The sequence below is a fragment of the Phoenix dactylifera genome, chromosome 15, assembly GCF_009389715.1.
Source record: "Phoenix dactylifera cultivar Barhee BC4 chromosome 15, palm_55x_up_171113_PBpolish2nd_filt_p, whole genome shotgun sequence".
Classification (NCBI taxonomy): domain Eukaryota; kingdom Viridiplantae; phylum Streptophyta; class Magnoliopsida; order Arecales; family Arecaceae; genus Phoenix; species Phoenix dactylifera.
In genome coordinates this window covers 9183650-9198639 of record NC_052406.1, presented here as the reverse complement: position 1 = coordinate 9198639, position 14990 = coordinate 9183650, and the positions used below count along the sequence as shown (strand labels likewise).

Here is a 14990-nt window from a genome sequence, read left to right as displayed (position 1 = left end):
AATAACGGCTGAATTGAGGGGTATTTTGGGAAAAAAAATTTTGGGCTTCTATAAATAGCCCATTCCTCCCTCATTCTCACCACACCAAACCTCTCATTCTCTCCTTCTCTACTGCTATTATTTCTCTCTTCTAAAGTGCTCTTCTAGCAATTTAATTTTTAGTTTGTTCAAGTGCTACACAAGAGGAGGTTCCTGTTGAGAAGAGAAGGTCGCTTCTGTTGAGAGCACAAGAGGAAGCTCGAAATCTCGGCTCTGCCTCTGCCCTCCGACCCTCTACTCAATTCCTCCTTGCGGTTAGTTTTTATTTTTTGAATTAATCATAGATATGTCATCTTTTGAGGAAAGTCAGTTTGGCATTCCTGTTTCTGAGGGAGAAGAAACTAATCCCCAACCCCATGTTCCTAGTTCCTCTAGAACTGGTGAACCGAGTGAAGATCAAACCTCTTCTCGTAAGAGGACTAGTGCTGTATGGAATGAATTTGATAGAGTTATGGTTGATGGAGTCTGGAAAGCTAGATGTAAAAAATGTGCCAAACTTTATAGTTGTAGTAGTAGTGGGGGAACAGGGCATTTAAAAAGACATCAAGAGAGTCATAGGATGCATGATTCTCATGCTCAAACTCAAAGTACCCTTAATATACAAGGGGGATTACTTGTAGGTAATTTTGCATATAATCATGAAAATCAAAGAAAAGCACTTGTAAAATGGATAGTTAAGGATGAATTACCTTTTAGTTTATGTGAATCTTTTAATTTTGAAGAATATGTTCAATTAAACCTACAACCTGCTTACAAAAGAACTAGTAGGCGTACATTTAGAAGAGTAGCTATGACCAACTTTTTAGCAATGAAACAAAATTTAATTGAAACACTTTCTACTTTAAATGTAAAAATTTCATTAACTTCTGATATTTGGTCAGCATCTGTAGGTAGTAATTGTTTTATTGCCATTACTGCTCATTATATTGATAATGATTGGCAATTAAATAAACGTATTCTTGCTTTTCGTGCTTTTGATTTTCCACATTCTGGGCAACAAATTTCAAATATTATTTATCAAACTGCATGTTCATATAATATTAATGATAAAATTATGTCTATTACTTTTGATAATGCATCTAATAATAATTCTGCTGTTGCATTATTAAAAGACTCATTGCATCCCATATTAGATGGAAATTTACTGCATATTAGATGTGCATGTCATATCTTAAATCTTTCTGTTCAAGCTCGCATGGGCATGATTCAAGATGTGATTTCAAAAATTAGAAATGCAGTTTCTTTTATTCATGCTTCAAGATCAAGACTTCAAGAATTTAAGGAATTATGCATAAATCATGGTAAACGTTTTAAAAAATTTAAACTTGATGTAATTACTCGTTGGAACTCCACATATAGCATGATACATGATGCATACCCATATAAAAACTTATTAAGTGCATATATTAATGATCGTGGATTAGGCTTTACATTGTCTGAAACTGATTGGAATAAAGAAAAAATTTTGGAAGATTTTTTGCTTAGTTTTTATAATGCTACCAATGTTCTTTCTGGTATTTATTACCTTACTTCATGTTCATTTTTACAACAAGCATATATAATTAGTCAAAAATTTGCAGAACATAGATATGATGATGTTTTAATGCCTATTATTGACCTAATGGAATCTAAATGGAATGAGTATTGGGACAAGATATGTCCTATGCATAACTTAGCTGCTGTATTTGATCCTAGAGTTAAATTAAATGGCGTGCTAATTTTACTTGATGCATATTCTGAAAATATGAATCAAGATTCTGAATCTGCTAAAGATGAGGTAAAACAACTTCTTTATGATATTTATGCTATATATGATGAAAAAATTCGTGGATCTAGAACACAAATACAAACCTCTATTTCTTCTTCTAGTAGTTCTCGTTCGTCATCTATCTTTTCATTCATTGCATAGAGAAGACACACACATGCTTCAAGTTCCTCTTCATCTTCTTCATCTTTAAGTAGTGAACTAGAATTTTATTTACGAAATGATCTTCAGTCTGCATATGATGAAAATCAAATAGAGAATCTAGATGTATTATCTTGGTGGAAGAGTGTTAGAAATCAATATCCTGTTATGTCTGCAATTGCACGCGATATTTTAGCTGTGCCGATGTCTACGGTAGCATCGGAATCCGTTTTTAGTGCAGGTCGGCGTGTTCTTGACGAAAAGAGAAGTAGGATGACGGGCGAAACAGTGGAGATGCTTCTCTGCTTCAAGGATTGGTTGGATGCTGAGGCAAGACTTCAAGATAAAGGTGGACATAATACAACATCCTCTGATGATGATGATACAAACACTACTGAAGACTGAAGACTGAAGACTGAAGAGTGAAGAGTGAATACTGATTCACTGAATCACTGATGATTAGTAAGATTTCTTAATTTTTTATAATTGTACATTTTTATTGTATTCTGGAGGTCAGACCAAGGTCCAAACCTCGGCCCTTTCTTAGTTTCTTATTGTATTCTAGAGGTCAGACCAAGGTCCAAACCTCCCTTCATGTACCATTTTGATTTAAATTAATAAACTGGTAGGGGTCTATGCCAAACCCCCCACCATTAAGGTGGCTTTATATTCATAAATCCTTAGTTTTCAATATTTATTAATTTTTTTAGAAAATTTATGAAGCATTAATTTTTATCGGGCCGGGCCGGGCCCAGGCCCGAACCGTGCCAGGCCCGCGGGCCAGCCCGGCCCAGGCCCTTATGGGCCGTGCCGGGCTGGCCCGCGGGCCGTGCCGTGCTTGGCCCGCGGGCCTAGAACGGGCCGTGCCGGCCCAGGCCCGAAGCGGGCCGTGCCGGGCTCGGCCCGCGGGCCAGTACCCTGTGACCCAGCACGGCCCTCTCAAATGGGCCGTGCCAGGCACAGCCCGGCACTGTAGCAAGCGGGCCGTGCCAGGCACGGCCCGCTTCGTGCCGGGTCGTGCCGGGCCGTGGGCGGCCCGGCTCAGTGCCCAACTCTACCCTTCATTCATTTGTAGTGAGTTTTCTCACTCCCTTGTTACCCGCAGAAAAAAAAAAAAACACATACAAAATTTGCGATCAAAACTGACCAAATCTAAAGCATTTTTATTTTTTACCTTGTCGGGTATGTCATATGCTCTTCATCGGATTAGGATCGAGAAGTCTCAACCCAGAACAATAGTTCTATAACTAAATACTCATCATAAATTATAACAATAATTATTATTTTAGTGATATAATGCTATAAAATTTTGTTTGATATTTTAATATATTTATATTTTACAATATATTTATTAAAATAGTTAATGTATATTTAATATGCTGAAATTATATGAGTTTAAATTTTAATGGTTAGAGAGTGGTGAACGGAATTCACTGAAGATGGCTTCTAATTACAAAAAAAATTTCCACCCCCACCTGCACGATATTTTTGCGATGCTTTTGGAAGCATCGACGCTAAAATTACGGATGCTTATAAGCATCAATAGATGCTCTAAAAAGCGTCAGAAAAGACTAAATTTTTTGATAATATATTAGAATTATTTATTTAATCACCAATATACAATACATCTATGTACAAGATAATCCATAATCATATAGATAGTTGTGTCGAGGAATTCTTACCTAAGGATCAGAAGGATGAGGAGGAGAAGGTTTCCAGCGCAGCATTGGTGAGATATCTCGACAAGAAGAAGTAGAAGAAAAGAAATATTCGAGCTGATTTTCTACATCGATCTGCAATAACCCAGTAATGGAGTGCTTAGGTGGGGCAGGGAAGCATGTTATAAGACTATTCCTAGAGTTTTTGCTCGAGACCAGCATGCCCTAGGAGTCCTATGCAGGAGTCGAGAGAGGAGACGGACTCTCATCAGGTATTTTCCTCTTCCACTTCATGTGCCTGTCTCGTGAGGTTTTGAGGATTTTTTTTTTTATTATTTTTTTGCACTCCTCTCGTGTAGATGCACTGAAATTTGCACAGCCTCCCAATCTCGGGCCGGTCAATGGACCACGCCCTTACATGAGTGCTTAGCAATGTGCTGAGTACTGCAGACTCCACATTTTATGATGGTTGAAGAAGTGCAATATCAAGTATTACACCGCTCTCGCCCGTCAATTTTTATAATCATCTAGCTCGTTTCCTCTGAATTGTATAGGTTTTTTTTTTTTGCTTATGATGATTCGTAAAGTTTTCGTTTCGAAGGTGAAAAAATTACTTATTTTGTTCTCAATCATTTATATGAGTTTTCTTGCATTAATACCTTCCTAAATATCCCTCCGAAAATTGATATTTACATGCATACCTTGGTAATTAAGATACTTGTTTTGCTATTCTACCTCGTTTTTATTCTTATTTTTCAATATATACCTGTGCCATCTAATGCCGTGAAAAAATTAACGGTTTTAAATTAAAATGACTAAAATAACCTTAATGGATAGATGTAGAAAAACAAATAGCGATGGAGAATAAAAAAATAATTTTAATTTTTATTTTATTTTTAATTAAAATAAATATAGTTTTTATTAACAGTGCTAGAAAAACCGTTATATCATGGGCATTTGTGCAAAAATAGTATTTTATGAGGTATAGAAATAAATAAAAATTTTAAGAGGTATTTAAATATATTTAAATTTTTAAAAGAATATTTATGCAAAATAATCCTATAATTAATTTTTCTGAAAAATAGATTACTTTTGCTTGGTGGTTGACTTGGGTGATGCCAAACACGGCATTCCTGGTGCCAGTAGATATTCGGAACAGTCCACTTTGGGTGCTTTTCTGGCAAATCTTGCATTCTCATGCAAAATTAATGATTAAATATTTTTTTATATAAAGTTTCTTTATAATATCTGGCACAATTAAAATAGGATAACTTGTTATTTTCATTTTTGGCTCCATACATTCTTCAAACTTATGGTCCCCATAGCCTAGCCCAGTAAAAAATCTTAGGGTTGCTCCAAACGGGTCGTTATTGTATACCAATTATAGGAGCCGTGACAACTTGGCCTAGTTGTCGGGACACTAAAAAAATCCAAGAATTATTGATGGACACGTGTCCGGGTCCATAATTTGGACCGGCTCAATTCGTGGGCCAAGTGTACGGCGGCGAGCGGACTCGATAATTAACGATGGCTAGATAAATGCCGTGAAGCCAGCTTATTTGGAGCAGATTTTCTCTATATATACAACTTACAGTGCCAATTAACGATCATAAGTACTATGTGTGAGGTCATCATTAGCTAGATAGCAACCATTTATCTCCACATGCCTAGGACTTGTAGCCATAGTGTCTCCTCGAATGCTACAAGATCCAATAATGATTTTGTGAGAACCAGTGCAGCTGTATATTTAGTCCCACATCAGTTATTCACTGGATAGATTTTGGATACTTATACAGGATCAATAAACTCAAATAATACATTTTAGCTAGTCATTTGGATCGGCCCTGAGTTGTTACAAATGGTATCAGAGCGAATTCGATCCATAACTTATGTGGACTAGGAGACACTGCAGCATGAATCCATTGGGGCAGGCCGATCGTGGTGTTTGTGTTTAGATTTGAAAAGATTTGAATCCTTAGCCTGATGAGGACATCAGGGCTTGAACGGAAAAAATATATGAGGACTAGTACAGATGTGTTTTTAGCCCCACATCGGTTATGTGAGGACCCGTGCGGGCGTGTGTTTAGTCCCACATCAGTTATTCGCTGGGTAGATCTTGGGTACTTATACACGATCAAGGAACCCAAATAATAACTTCCGGCTAGCTATTTTGGGTGAGGTCCTGGGTTGCTACAAATGGTATCAGAGCGGACCCGGCCCATAACCTATGTGGACTAGGGGACACTGCAGCACGAATCTATTGGAGCTGACCACGGGCTGATCGTGGTGTTTGTGATTAGATTCAAATGGATTTGAACCTTTAGCCTGACGAGGACGTCAGGGCTTGAACAGGGGGCGTATGTGAGGATCCGTGCGGGCGTGTGTTTAGTCCCACATCGGTTATTCGCTGGGTAGATCTTGGGTACTTATACAGGATCAAGGAACCCAAATAATAACTTCCGGCTAACCATTTTGGGTAAGATCTTGGGTTGTTATAGGTTATTCACTGGATAAATTTTGGGTACTTATAATGGATCAAGGAACCCACATAATATTCTTCGGCTGGTCATTTTGAATTAGGTCCTGAGTTGATACAGATTTCAAGTGTCATCTGAAGTCATACATGCAAGTCACATGAGACATAAAATGCACCTCCCGATGATCAATTAAGTACAGCCATCAGCATCAGTGAAACACTGAATAAGTTCCTTTTTATCATAGAGAAGAGCAAAGAGACAATGGAAGACACCCTCAAGAGGCATTTGTTAAACGTATTTCGTCTCAAGGAATATAACCTAGACGGGACATGGAAGACACCCTGAAGAAAAAAAGAGAGGAAATATAATGGAAGGGAAGGCACCCTCCCTCCTTAAGGCAATAGTTTCATTTCTTTTGTTGCCATGACTCTTCAGTCTAGAAGAGAAGCCAGGGCGTTAATCTCTGGGGCGAGATTTGGTTGAAGACCGTCACCGACGCTCCACTCCTCTAGCATGGCTCCATGAAAATGACATGAAAGATCCGAGCAGGTTGATGGCATCTCGATGAGTCCGTCCTGGCCACGAACTCCATTACTATCTTCTCGAGGTTCATCCATGCCAACTTGCAAGAAATCATCGTCCTGAACTTCGGACAAGAGCCCTTCCATGTCAAAGTCCGCAGAAGGGTCGACATCTTCAGGTATTGATTCCAATGCATGCTTATTTGAAAGAGGCTCCAAGCATCGGTCGGCCATTTTATCATCTTGCTGTGGTGGACTGTATACTTTGGTGCACCTCACTGCCTTGGGTCGGATGACAGGATGAGATTGCTCGCCCAGTTCTTTAGGTGCCTCCGCCTTTAGACCTGCCACTGCCTTCCTCTCTTTTGATTTACTCTGAACTCTTTCTCCATTAATGAATCGTTGGGGGATTCCCTTTACCTCCTTGCTGAGTTTTGTGTTCCAGTAATTCTTGATTTCGTTATCTGTTCGGCCCGGCAATCTTCCTGCTATTAGTGACCATCTGCGAAGATTCAAGTAATTGTATTAGAAAAGGAGTACAAGTTGATCTCAAGTCGAACCAGTGCAGAGGTTCTATTTTACGATCTCTACCGGTTGCCGAGGAGTTTATGAAGTCTGATGATGAGATCCTCCTCCTCATGGGAAATGTTGCCTCTCTTGATGTCAGGCCTCAAGTAGTTCAACCATCGGAGCCGGCAACTCTTACCGCAACGTTTCAACCCTGAGAATCCATTACTCTCAAAACGGAAGTGTCGCGATAAACAAATTGAACAACATGTACAAGGAAAATGTAGTGAGGATTGTTTTTTTTTTTTTTTTTTGAGAGGAGCTGTGCTTGAATTTTTCGATTTTTTTTTTTTAACGTAATTTTTTCGTAAAATGAACTGGGAACATTCATCAAAAGCAAATCAATGCAAGAGAGAATAATAATGAACAAAATTTTGGAGAAAATTCTGCTGAACGAGAGAGCCATATATTTTATTTTGTCTCCCCACCTGCTCTTGTAGATAGGACATTCCATTTGCCTTCGCCATGGGCTTTAATGTAATCGGTGAGGATCTTATCCTCGTGAACAGACCATGCTCCTCGATTCAGTCCCTCCTTGGAGCAACAAGCTCTTCTACCCATTTCTCTTCCAATCTCATCCTCCACTTGTTTCTGGCCCCGTGAAGACCCACTTTATCCCTGAAGTGTGTCTTGCTTTGCGAGAGCACACAGAGAGTAGAAACACCTATATAAAAAAATTTGTGGATGAGAGAAGTGCATGCTTGGATAGATGCGGCAACGCCCGTCTGCGAAAAAAACGTGAAAAACAACACACCAATTAGTCCTATGGTCCTATTGAGTGGGGTTGGATCTGATAGATGCGCATCCACCCCGGGTGGCCTTATTTGTGTAGAAAGTGGCGTGGGGATGCTTGCCTATCACAGGAGTGCTGGCTCGATGCAAGATTGGTATTCCTTCAAGATATTGGGCCCGTGTGGAGGTAAAGGAGTCTATCTTCTATGTTCTTTTATGCACCGACTATCATGCCCTAAAATCAATAATTGAATCTTGCATTGTCCATTATATTAAAATGACCAATTTCATATTGAAGCAGATCAGACATTGCTTCAACGGTCACACTTAAAGACCAATTTTATATTGGAGTAGATCAGGCATTGCTTCAACAGTCACACTTAAAGAATTCTGATTCGGTCTTATATGTTGCATTCTCAAGTAGCTGAATCCAGATACTAATATTTTCAAGTTGGTCTCTTGATCTTTCTTTTTTTTGAAATCTAAAAAAAAAAGGAAAAAAAAAATCATGTCAGAAAGCTTGCATGATTCGTAGCCCTCTGCCTTATTTTTGATTTGTCGTTATTTAAATTATATATTTTTTAATATTTAATTTAACCGTCAATTCTTTCTTGGGATATTTTAATAGATAATAATATTAGAATGGGTTCTAAATGGGACAAACCAAGCAATGATTAGGGCCCTTTCTCTCATCATAACTTTGTTAAATTATGAAGTGCTTGTTTAAATGATTGTCAGAACTAATTATTCTATTTCTAAACGAGTAATGTTACGTGCACCAACCGGGCAAAACATAGTTGCAAACTCCTACAACCGTTGCACAAATGACTAGCTTGCTATAACATATCTCAAAGTTTGGTGGCTTGTGATAAAACAAGTCTAGATTCTTCTATATATAACTCCTTAACTTTGTGGGTGATATATATATATATATGGGTCACCAAAAGCTGCAATCTAGATAGACTTGCGCCAAAATAATAAACCAAAATTTTGCACCAAAACGCTCTTGGTCAGCCGCCACCTCAAGCCATAACGTGGACGTATCACCATGCATGGCTTTTATCAGGCCTTAAAGCTCGTCTTGTGGTCTTGTGTGAACCAACCGTCCACTCATGCCGCCTTTTTTTGGATTGTGAGGGAGGCAAAAGCCACCCGGAGGGCCCTCCACACAGGCTAAGTCGTGGAATACAACCAATAACTATTCATCGTTTTGTTCTCAATTGGGACCACACGTGCGGCACCATCACAAACCAAAAGCGTAATTGCCATGCTGTCGTTTGGACAAAAATTTAGAATATGGTCCAAAAATATTATTAGACAAGATATTTTCAAAATATTACTTAAAGAATAGTTATTTTCTCACTATGGATGTAGATGGCAATTGGAAATGCAAACCCCAGAATACGGTGCCGAACCAAGAAAAATGCAGGATGCACTCCTCGATCAGTTTCTCTCTTAGGATCCATTAACCCAGTATAGTGTGGAAGGAAAGTCACAGAAAATAAATTTATCACAAAAGAGTCAGAATGAGAAAGGATTTTGTGGAGATAGCAAGTCAGGAGAGGAGAAGTAAGTTTAGTTCAACTCAGTTTCTCGTATTCTAATAGTTTTATAAGAGTCCAAACACCGTATAGGTTCTTTTTCAAAAATGATGCCACTCCATGGAGTCCCAACATTACATGTGGATCTTTTTAGGTATGAATGTCCATGTGAGTAGAATTTTTGAAAGTAATTTCTGAATATGGTCCTGATTTTAAGAACCTATGTAGAAAATGGTTTCTGTCAGTTTATCACAATTTGCATGGTAACTATCTAAACTCATTAACTGTTCCATGATGCAACTCAAGTAACTAGATATCGACAATTGAGGTGTTATTTATATGGCTATCTAAATTAAATGGCTGACTTGAGTCCTAATCTAGGCCCGTCTGATCGAACCACAAAGGACCACAGCTAATAGGAGGGAACTTACAAAAATTAGCCAAGATCAAACCCAACACGGTCAAGCTAGTAGAACTCCCAAACCTTATATGACTAGCTCGAGCAATGGAACCTGACTGTGCAAAATCAAATTAATGAACCCGAGCCAACTTCGAAAGTTACAGTTCGAGCAATTGGGTTGGGTTAGCTTAGATTTTATCTCCATAAAATTTTATTTATAGGCCTGAACTTTAATCCGGATAGAATTTATGCTGATAAAGGTAGGGGTGGCAAAATATGACCCGACCCGCCAACCCGACCCGTGTTCAACCCGCCATAAACAGGTTCGGATTTGGCCTAAACAGGTTCAGGTCGTAAACAGGTTGACCCGATTAACCTGTTTATTAATTGGGTCGGATACATGTTTTAGATATCTGACCCGTTTAACCCATATAACCTGTTTAATATATGGGCCTTATTGGGCCTGATTTTATCCTAAATAAAATAGATGGAGGCTAAGATCCAACGGCTGGGAGGGGAGGGGAGATGAGATCACCGGATGAAAACAGTGAGAAACCCCCTACAGCCCTCGGGTTCTTTCCCTCTTTCCCTCCTCCATCTCTCCCTCTCTTCCCCCGGCTGCCGAGCCGCCGAAGCCCGAAGGTCTTCCTCCGGCCGTCGCCCCTCCGTCGAAAACCGCAGCCGACCATTGCCTCCCTCTGTCGTCGCCCCTCCGTCGAAGAACGCAGCCGGCCATTGCCTCTCCGGTCGTCGCCCCTTTTCGTGGGATTTCACTTTGGTCCCCTCAGATTCGGCGAACAAGCGAGCAGAGGAGGTCGGTGAGGAGGGACTCGATGATGCCGAGGAGAAGCAGAAGATCCGGAGACACCAGGCCTTCGATGATGCCGAGGAGGTCGATGAGGAGGGACTCGATGACAACTCGGGTCGGAGGAGGGGGCCAAGCCGCCAAAGGTCGGAGGATTTCATCGAGATCCGGGAGTCGTCAGAGGAGCGGAGGAGGGAGTGGTGGCCGCGGAGGGAGACGCGGGGGTCGACCGTCGACGGCACAGGGCTTGCCGCGGTTGGGTCGTGGGACCTTCCGACTTCCGAGGCGGGGCTTCTGAGAGGTGGGCGGCGGCCGCTACCGGCGAACGGAGGGGCAGGCGGATGAAGTGGGAAAGGGTTTTCGGGCTGGGCCGTTGGAAGAGTGAGGATTGAGGAAGGAGGTCTTGGACTCTTGGAGGAGACGGGTGAGGGAAGAACGGAGAGGGGAGGGGAGGGTGTTTAAACGGGTCACGGGTCACGGCCTCACGGGTGTTTAAACGGGTCACAATTCAAAAAAGAACTATTTAAACAGACTTGTTTATTAAACATGTTAAATGGGTCGGGTCGGATTACCTGTTTAATAAACAGGTCGGGTTTGGGTTGTAATTTCTGACCTGTTTAATAAACAGGTCAGATTCAGGTTTATGATTTTTTGACCCGACCTGAATCTGACCCGACCCGTTTATGCCCGACCCGACCCGATTGCCACCCCTAGATAAAGGTTAGCATACCTCCTAAAGAAATACGGCTTGGATTTGAGCTCTGAGTTGGAAACTTCGGAAACACCTCGGGCTCTGATCGCAGCTGAAGAAATTATCGAAAGATGACCGTCTGATGTTGATCGAGTGACTAAGATGAGACCTCCCGCGAGCCTGATCTCTGATCCGCATTCTGCCCTCCCGATGCGGGCATGAAACTATTTTTTCCTGGGGGAAAACCAACGGCCGCGTGCATAAAATTTCTCAACGGACGAAAATCCGCACAAAATGAATATGCGGGAATATGTTCCTAGGAGGCGAGGGCTCATCTTCGGACAGGTACACCGAGGTCGGGGCTCAGATGGGGAAGCCGGACAACCGTACTGGAAGAAAGCCCCTGTACGGACCGGCGCATAAAATATCCATGAGGCTTGAGTGCGGATTTTGGACCTTGACCATTCCTAGTTATGTTCCTAGGAAGCGAGGGCTTAGCTTCTGGGCCTTTTGAGGAACATTAATAGGTTGGAGCAAAGCGGATGCAGGGGTTATCCCCTTCATTCATTTGTAGTAAGTTTTCTCACTCCCCTGTTACCCACAGAAAAAAAAAAAAAAAACAAAATTTTGCGATCAAAACTGACCGAATCTAAAGCATTTTTCTTTCTTACTTGTTGGGTATGTCATATGCTCTTGATCGGATTAGGATCGAGAAGTCTCAACCCAGAACAATAGTTCTATAACTAAATACTCATCATAAATTGTAACAATAATAATTATTTTAGTGATATAATGCTATAAAATTTTGTTTGATATTATAATATATTTATATTTTAAGTAGTTAATGTATATTTAATATGCTGAAATTATATGAGTAAATTTTAATGGTTAGAGAGTGGTGAAGGGAATTCACTGAAGATGGCTTCCAATTACAACAAATCTTGTAATTCAAACTGCAATCAATCTGGCTTTCAGTTTCAACTACAAGATTTGGAACTTTCTTGCAGTACAAATACAGCCTATAGCCACAACTACAAGCATCCAAATAGTTGTTTTTAGAGATCTATGATTCAATTGCAACATCTACAAGTGCAATCTGCTCACACTACAAGAAAATACACTTTTAGAGATCAATTTCGGCGACTAAATGAATAGTGGTCGCTACAAATAAGGCTATTTGCGACCAACATCCTTGTTAGTTACTAAATGATTGTCCTACACCGACTAAATGCATATTTGGTCGCGGAAAATCAAAACCAAGTTGGCGGGGTGGAGGTAAAACGATTGGTGACTAAAGTTTGGTCGCTGAAAATAAAGCTATCTGCGACCAACATTCTTGTTAGTTACTGAATAATTGTCCTACACCGACTAAATGCATATTTGGTCGCGGAAAAGCAATACCAAGTTGGCACGAGTCCAAAATTTCGCGCGGGCTGGAGGTAAATTGGCGACTAAATTTTAGTCCTTAAAGGTTCACCTCCAGCGACTAAAAAAAATTTAGTCCAAGAAAAATTTTACGAATGGCGCCTTTTTCCGATGAAAAAGTTGGGCAGAAAGTTTGAATTTTTTAGTGACCAAACTTTTGATAGTGGAAGGTTCCCGTAAAACTGAATGATGTTGTACTAACCCCAGTAAGATGCTAATTTCTATGTTCAAAAAAAAAAAAAACTGCTTATTTTCAAACAATATCGTTTAACACCTTAATTCACTTAGGTATATCCTCGTCTCTTCGGCTGAATCTCAATCCCACAAAAGTTGAGAAAAGTATGCATGTAGAGGACGTCGTGTGAGAAACCAAACAAATCCTAATTTCCTATTCCTCTATTCGGCTTTAACTCCTTGCCTTCACCCGTCGTTGTAGTTAATTCCTTCGCCCGTTCGTCGTTCCCCTATCCAGAATCCCAAATCCCTCCCACTCGGTGCTAGCCAAGCCTTCTTCGCTTCCGAGTTCCTGCCCTATATCTGGAGAAGAGGAAAACCATGTCCGGTTGCGGCGGACACTACCAGAAAACAAGCGTATAGTGACGGAAAACTAGTGACGGCCCATTATCAGTTACTATTTGTGATGGAGTAGTGACAGACAGAAATTTGGTCACCGTGGTGTGAACTTAGTGACAGATTAGTGACAGACAGAAATTTGATCACCGTGGTGTGAACTTAGTGACAGATTAGTGACAGACCGATCACAGAATACACGGATAGGATGGGCGCCAAAACTTAGTGACCACCGTAGTGACGGAATATCTGTCGCAAAATTGGTAACAAAAATTGCAACTAGATAGTGACAAATTCAACCGTCACAAAAATCGTAACTCAAGTATTTATAAATTTTTAAAAGATTATTTTTGGCAGTGACGAATTATTGACAGAAATTTCCGTCACTAAATTTAATTTCTAATTCCAAAAATATTAAAAATATTATTTTTAAATAATTATAAATTAAAAAAAAATAAAAAGAGAAAAATTTAAAATGAAACTAAGTGCGCCCCGCCCAAATCCCCCCAGTCCGGCGCCAACACGAAAGCAAGGTAAATTTTAATCCTCCAGCCCTGCAGCCGCCCCTCAACCCGTGCACACCCCCCACCCCCCCTCCTCCGCCCCCGGCGATCCCTATCCCCTCCTCCTCCTCCTCCTTAACACAAATCCAACAAATCCCTAACCAGAAGGCCGTCCACGGCAGGGATAACCCCTCCCCCTCCTCCTCCTCCTCCCTAACCCCTCCTCTATCCTTTGCGTTAACTCCAAAACCCTAGCTTCCCCAATCCCTCTTCTCTCGAAACCCTAGCTCCCATGGCGGCCCTCCTATCCCCCCAATCCCAGTGCCGCTTCTCCGCTGCCGCCCCGAGATCCTCCATCTCGGCCAGGCGGAGCTGCTTCGATGGCCACCGGAGACCCCTCTGGTTTCGCCGCCTAGGGTTCTGCTGCTCTTCTTCTTCATCGAGGTTTCGCAAACTTGATTCCGGATGGGGAGAGGTATCGGTTGGTCCAGTTCTCTTCCAACGTAGGCAAATTTCTCCTCTTTCTCTCTCTCTCTCTCTCTCTTAATTTCTGTTACATCATAATTTTCTCATTGTAAAGATTCTTGAGTCACAAAGATATGCTTTCTTCAAGTAGGTAGTGTAATATTGAAATAAAGAAAAAATTTCTCATATGTTGGATAATTAATGCTATTTGTTTCCTCACAGGAGGAAATAGGATTATATTTTTATAATCGTATCGTATGTTATGTGAAAATCACTTTTTGAATAGTTCCATTTGGTAAAAAGACTGAGATTCTTAGATTGATTTTCTTCTCCACTATGTAAATCAAAAGTGTCTGACGTAATTGAAGTACCTGACTTCTTCCATTTTCTTCTACAAGTTGTTAGAAAAGAGATGGGAAAAAAAGAAGGGTTGAAGAGTTACTCTTCTTTTGTTGCAACTCTTGCTAGGAACTCAATTTTCACTCCTTGTAATTTCCCCATGACTTGAAACTAAGGACACAAGAAGTCATCTTATTAATCTGTGGAGGATTCACAAAGCTGACTGCATATGCATGGGTCAACCGAGGCATGCTCTTTGCGCCCAAAAAAAAAAAAAGTTAAATCTTATGCTGTATGTTAAACATTTGAAAGCTTGCTGCAGTCTGTTTCCTCCACTGTAAGAGTTTGATA

At 40.6% G+C, this 14990-nt stretch overlaps 1 protein-coding gene across 1 annotated transcript; it reads right to left on the bottom strand.

The window, feature by feature from the left end:
• Positions 1–6288: 6288 nt before the first annotated feature.
• LOC103705860 (transcription factor MYB1-like) lies at positions 6289–7792 on the bottom strand. The gene is made up of 3 exons (XM_017842435.3): positions 7597–7792; positions 7193–7322; positions 6289–7103 (listed from the first exon to the last, which is right to left on the bottom strand). Exons 1-3 carry the CDS (start codon positions 7727–7729, stop codon positions 6512–6514), a joined length of 855 nt encoding a protein of 284 aa, XP_017697924.2. The 5' UTR covers positions 7730–7792; the 3' UTR covers positions 6289–6511.
• Positions 7793–14990: the final 7198 nt, after the last annotated feature.

What these genes read in the sequence shown, in the direction of transcription:
- LOC103705860 (XM_017842435.3), bottom strand. Translation starts at nt 7,729, where the DNA reads ATGGGTAGAAGAGCTTGTTGCTCCAAGGAGGGACTGAATCGAGGAGCA. An exon ending in TGTCCTATCTACAAGAGCAG is followed by an intron (nt 7,323 to 7,596) that starts GTGGGGAGACAA and finishes ATGGATTCTCAG; the next exon opens with GGTTGAAACGTTGCGGTAAG. An exon ending in CATAAACTCCTCGGCAACCG is followed by an intron (nt 7,104 to 7,192) that starts GTAGAGATCGTA and finishes GAATCTTCGCAG; the next exon opens with ATGGTCACTAATAGCAGGAA.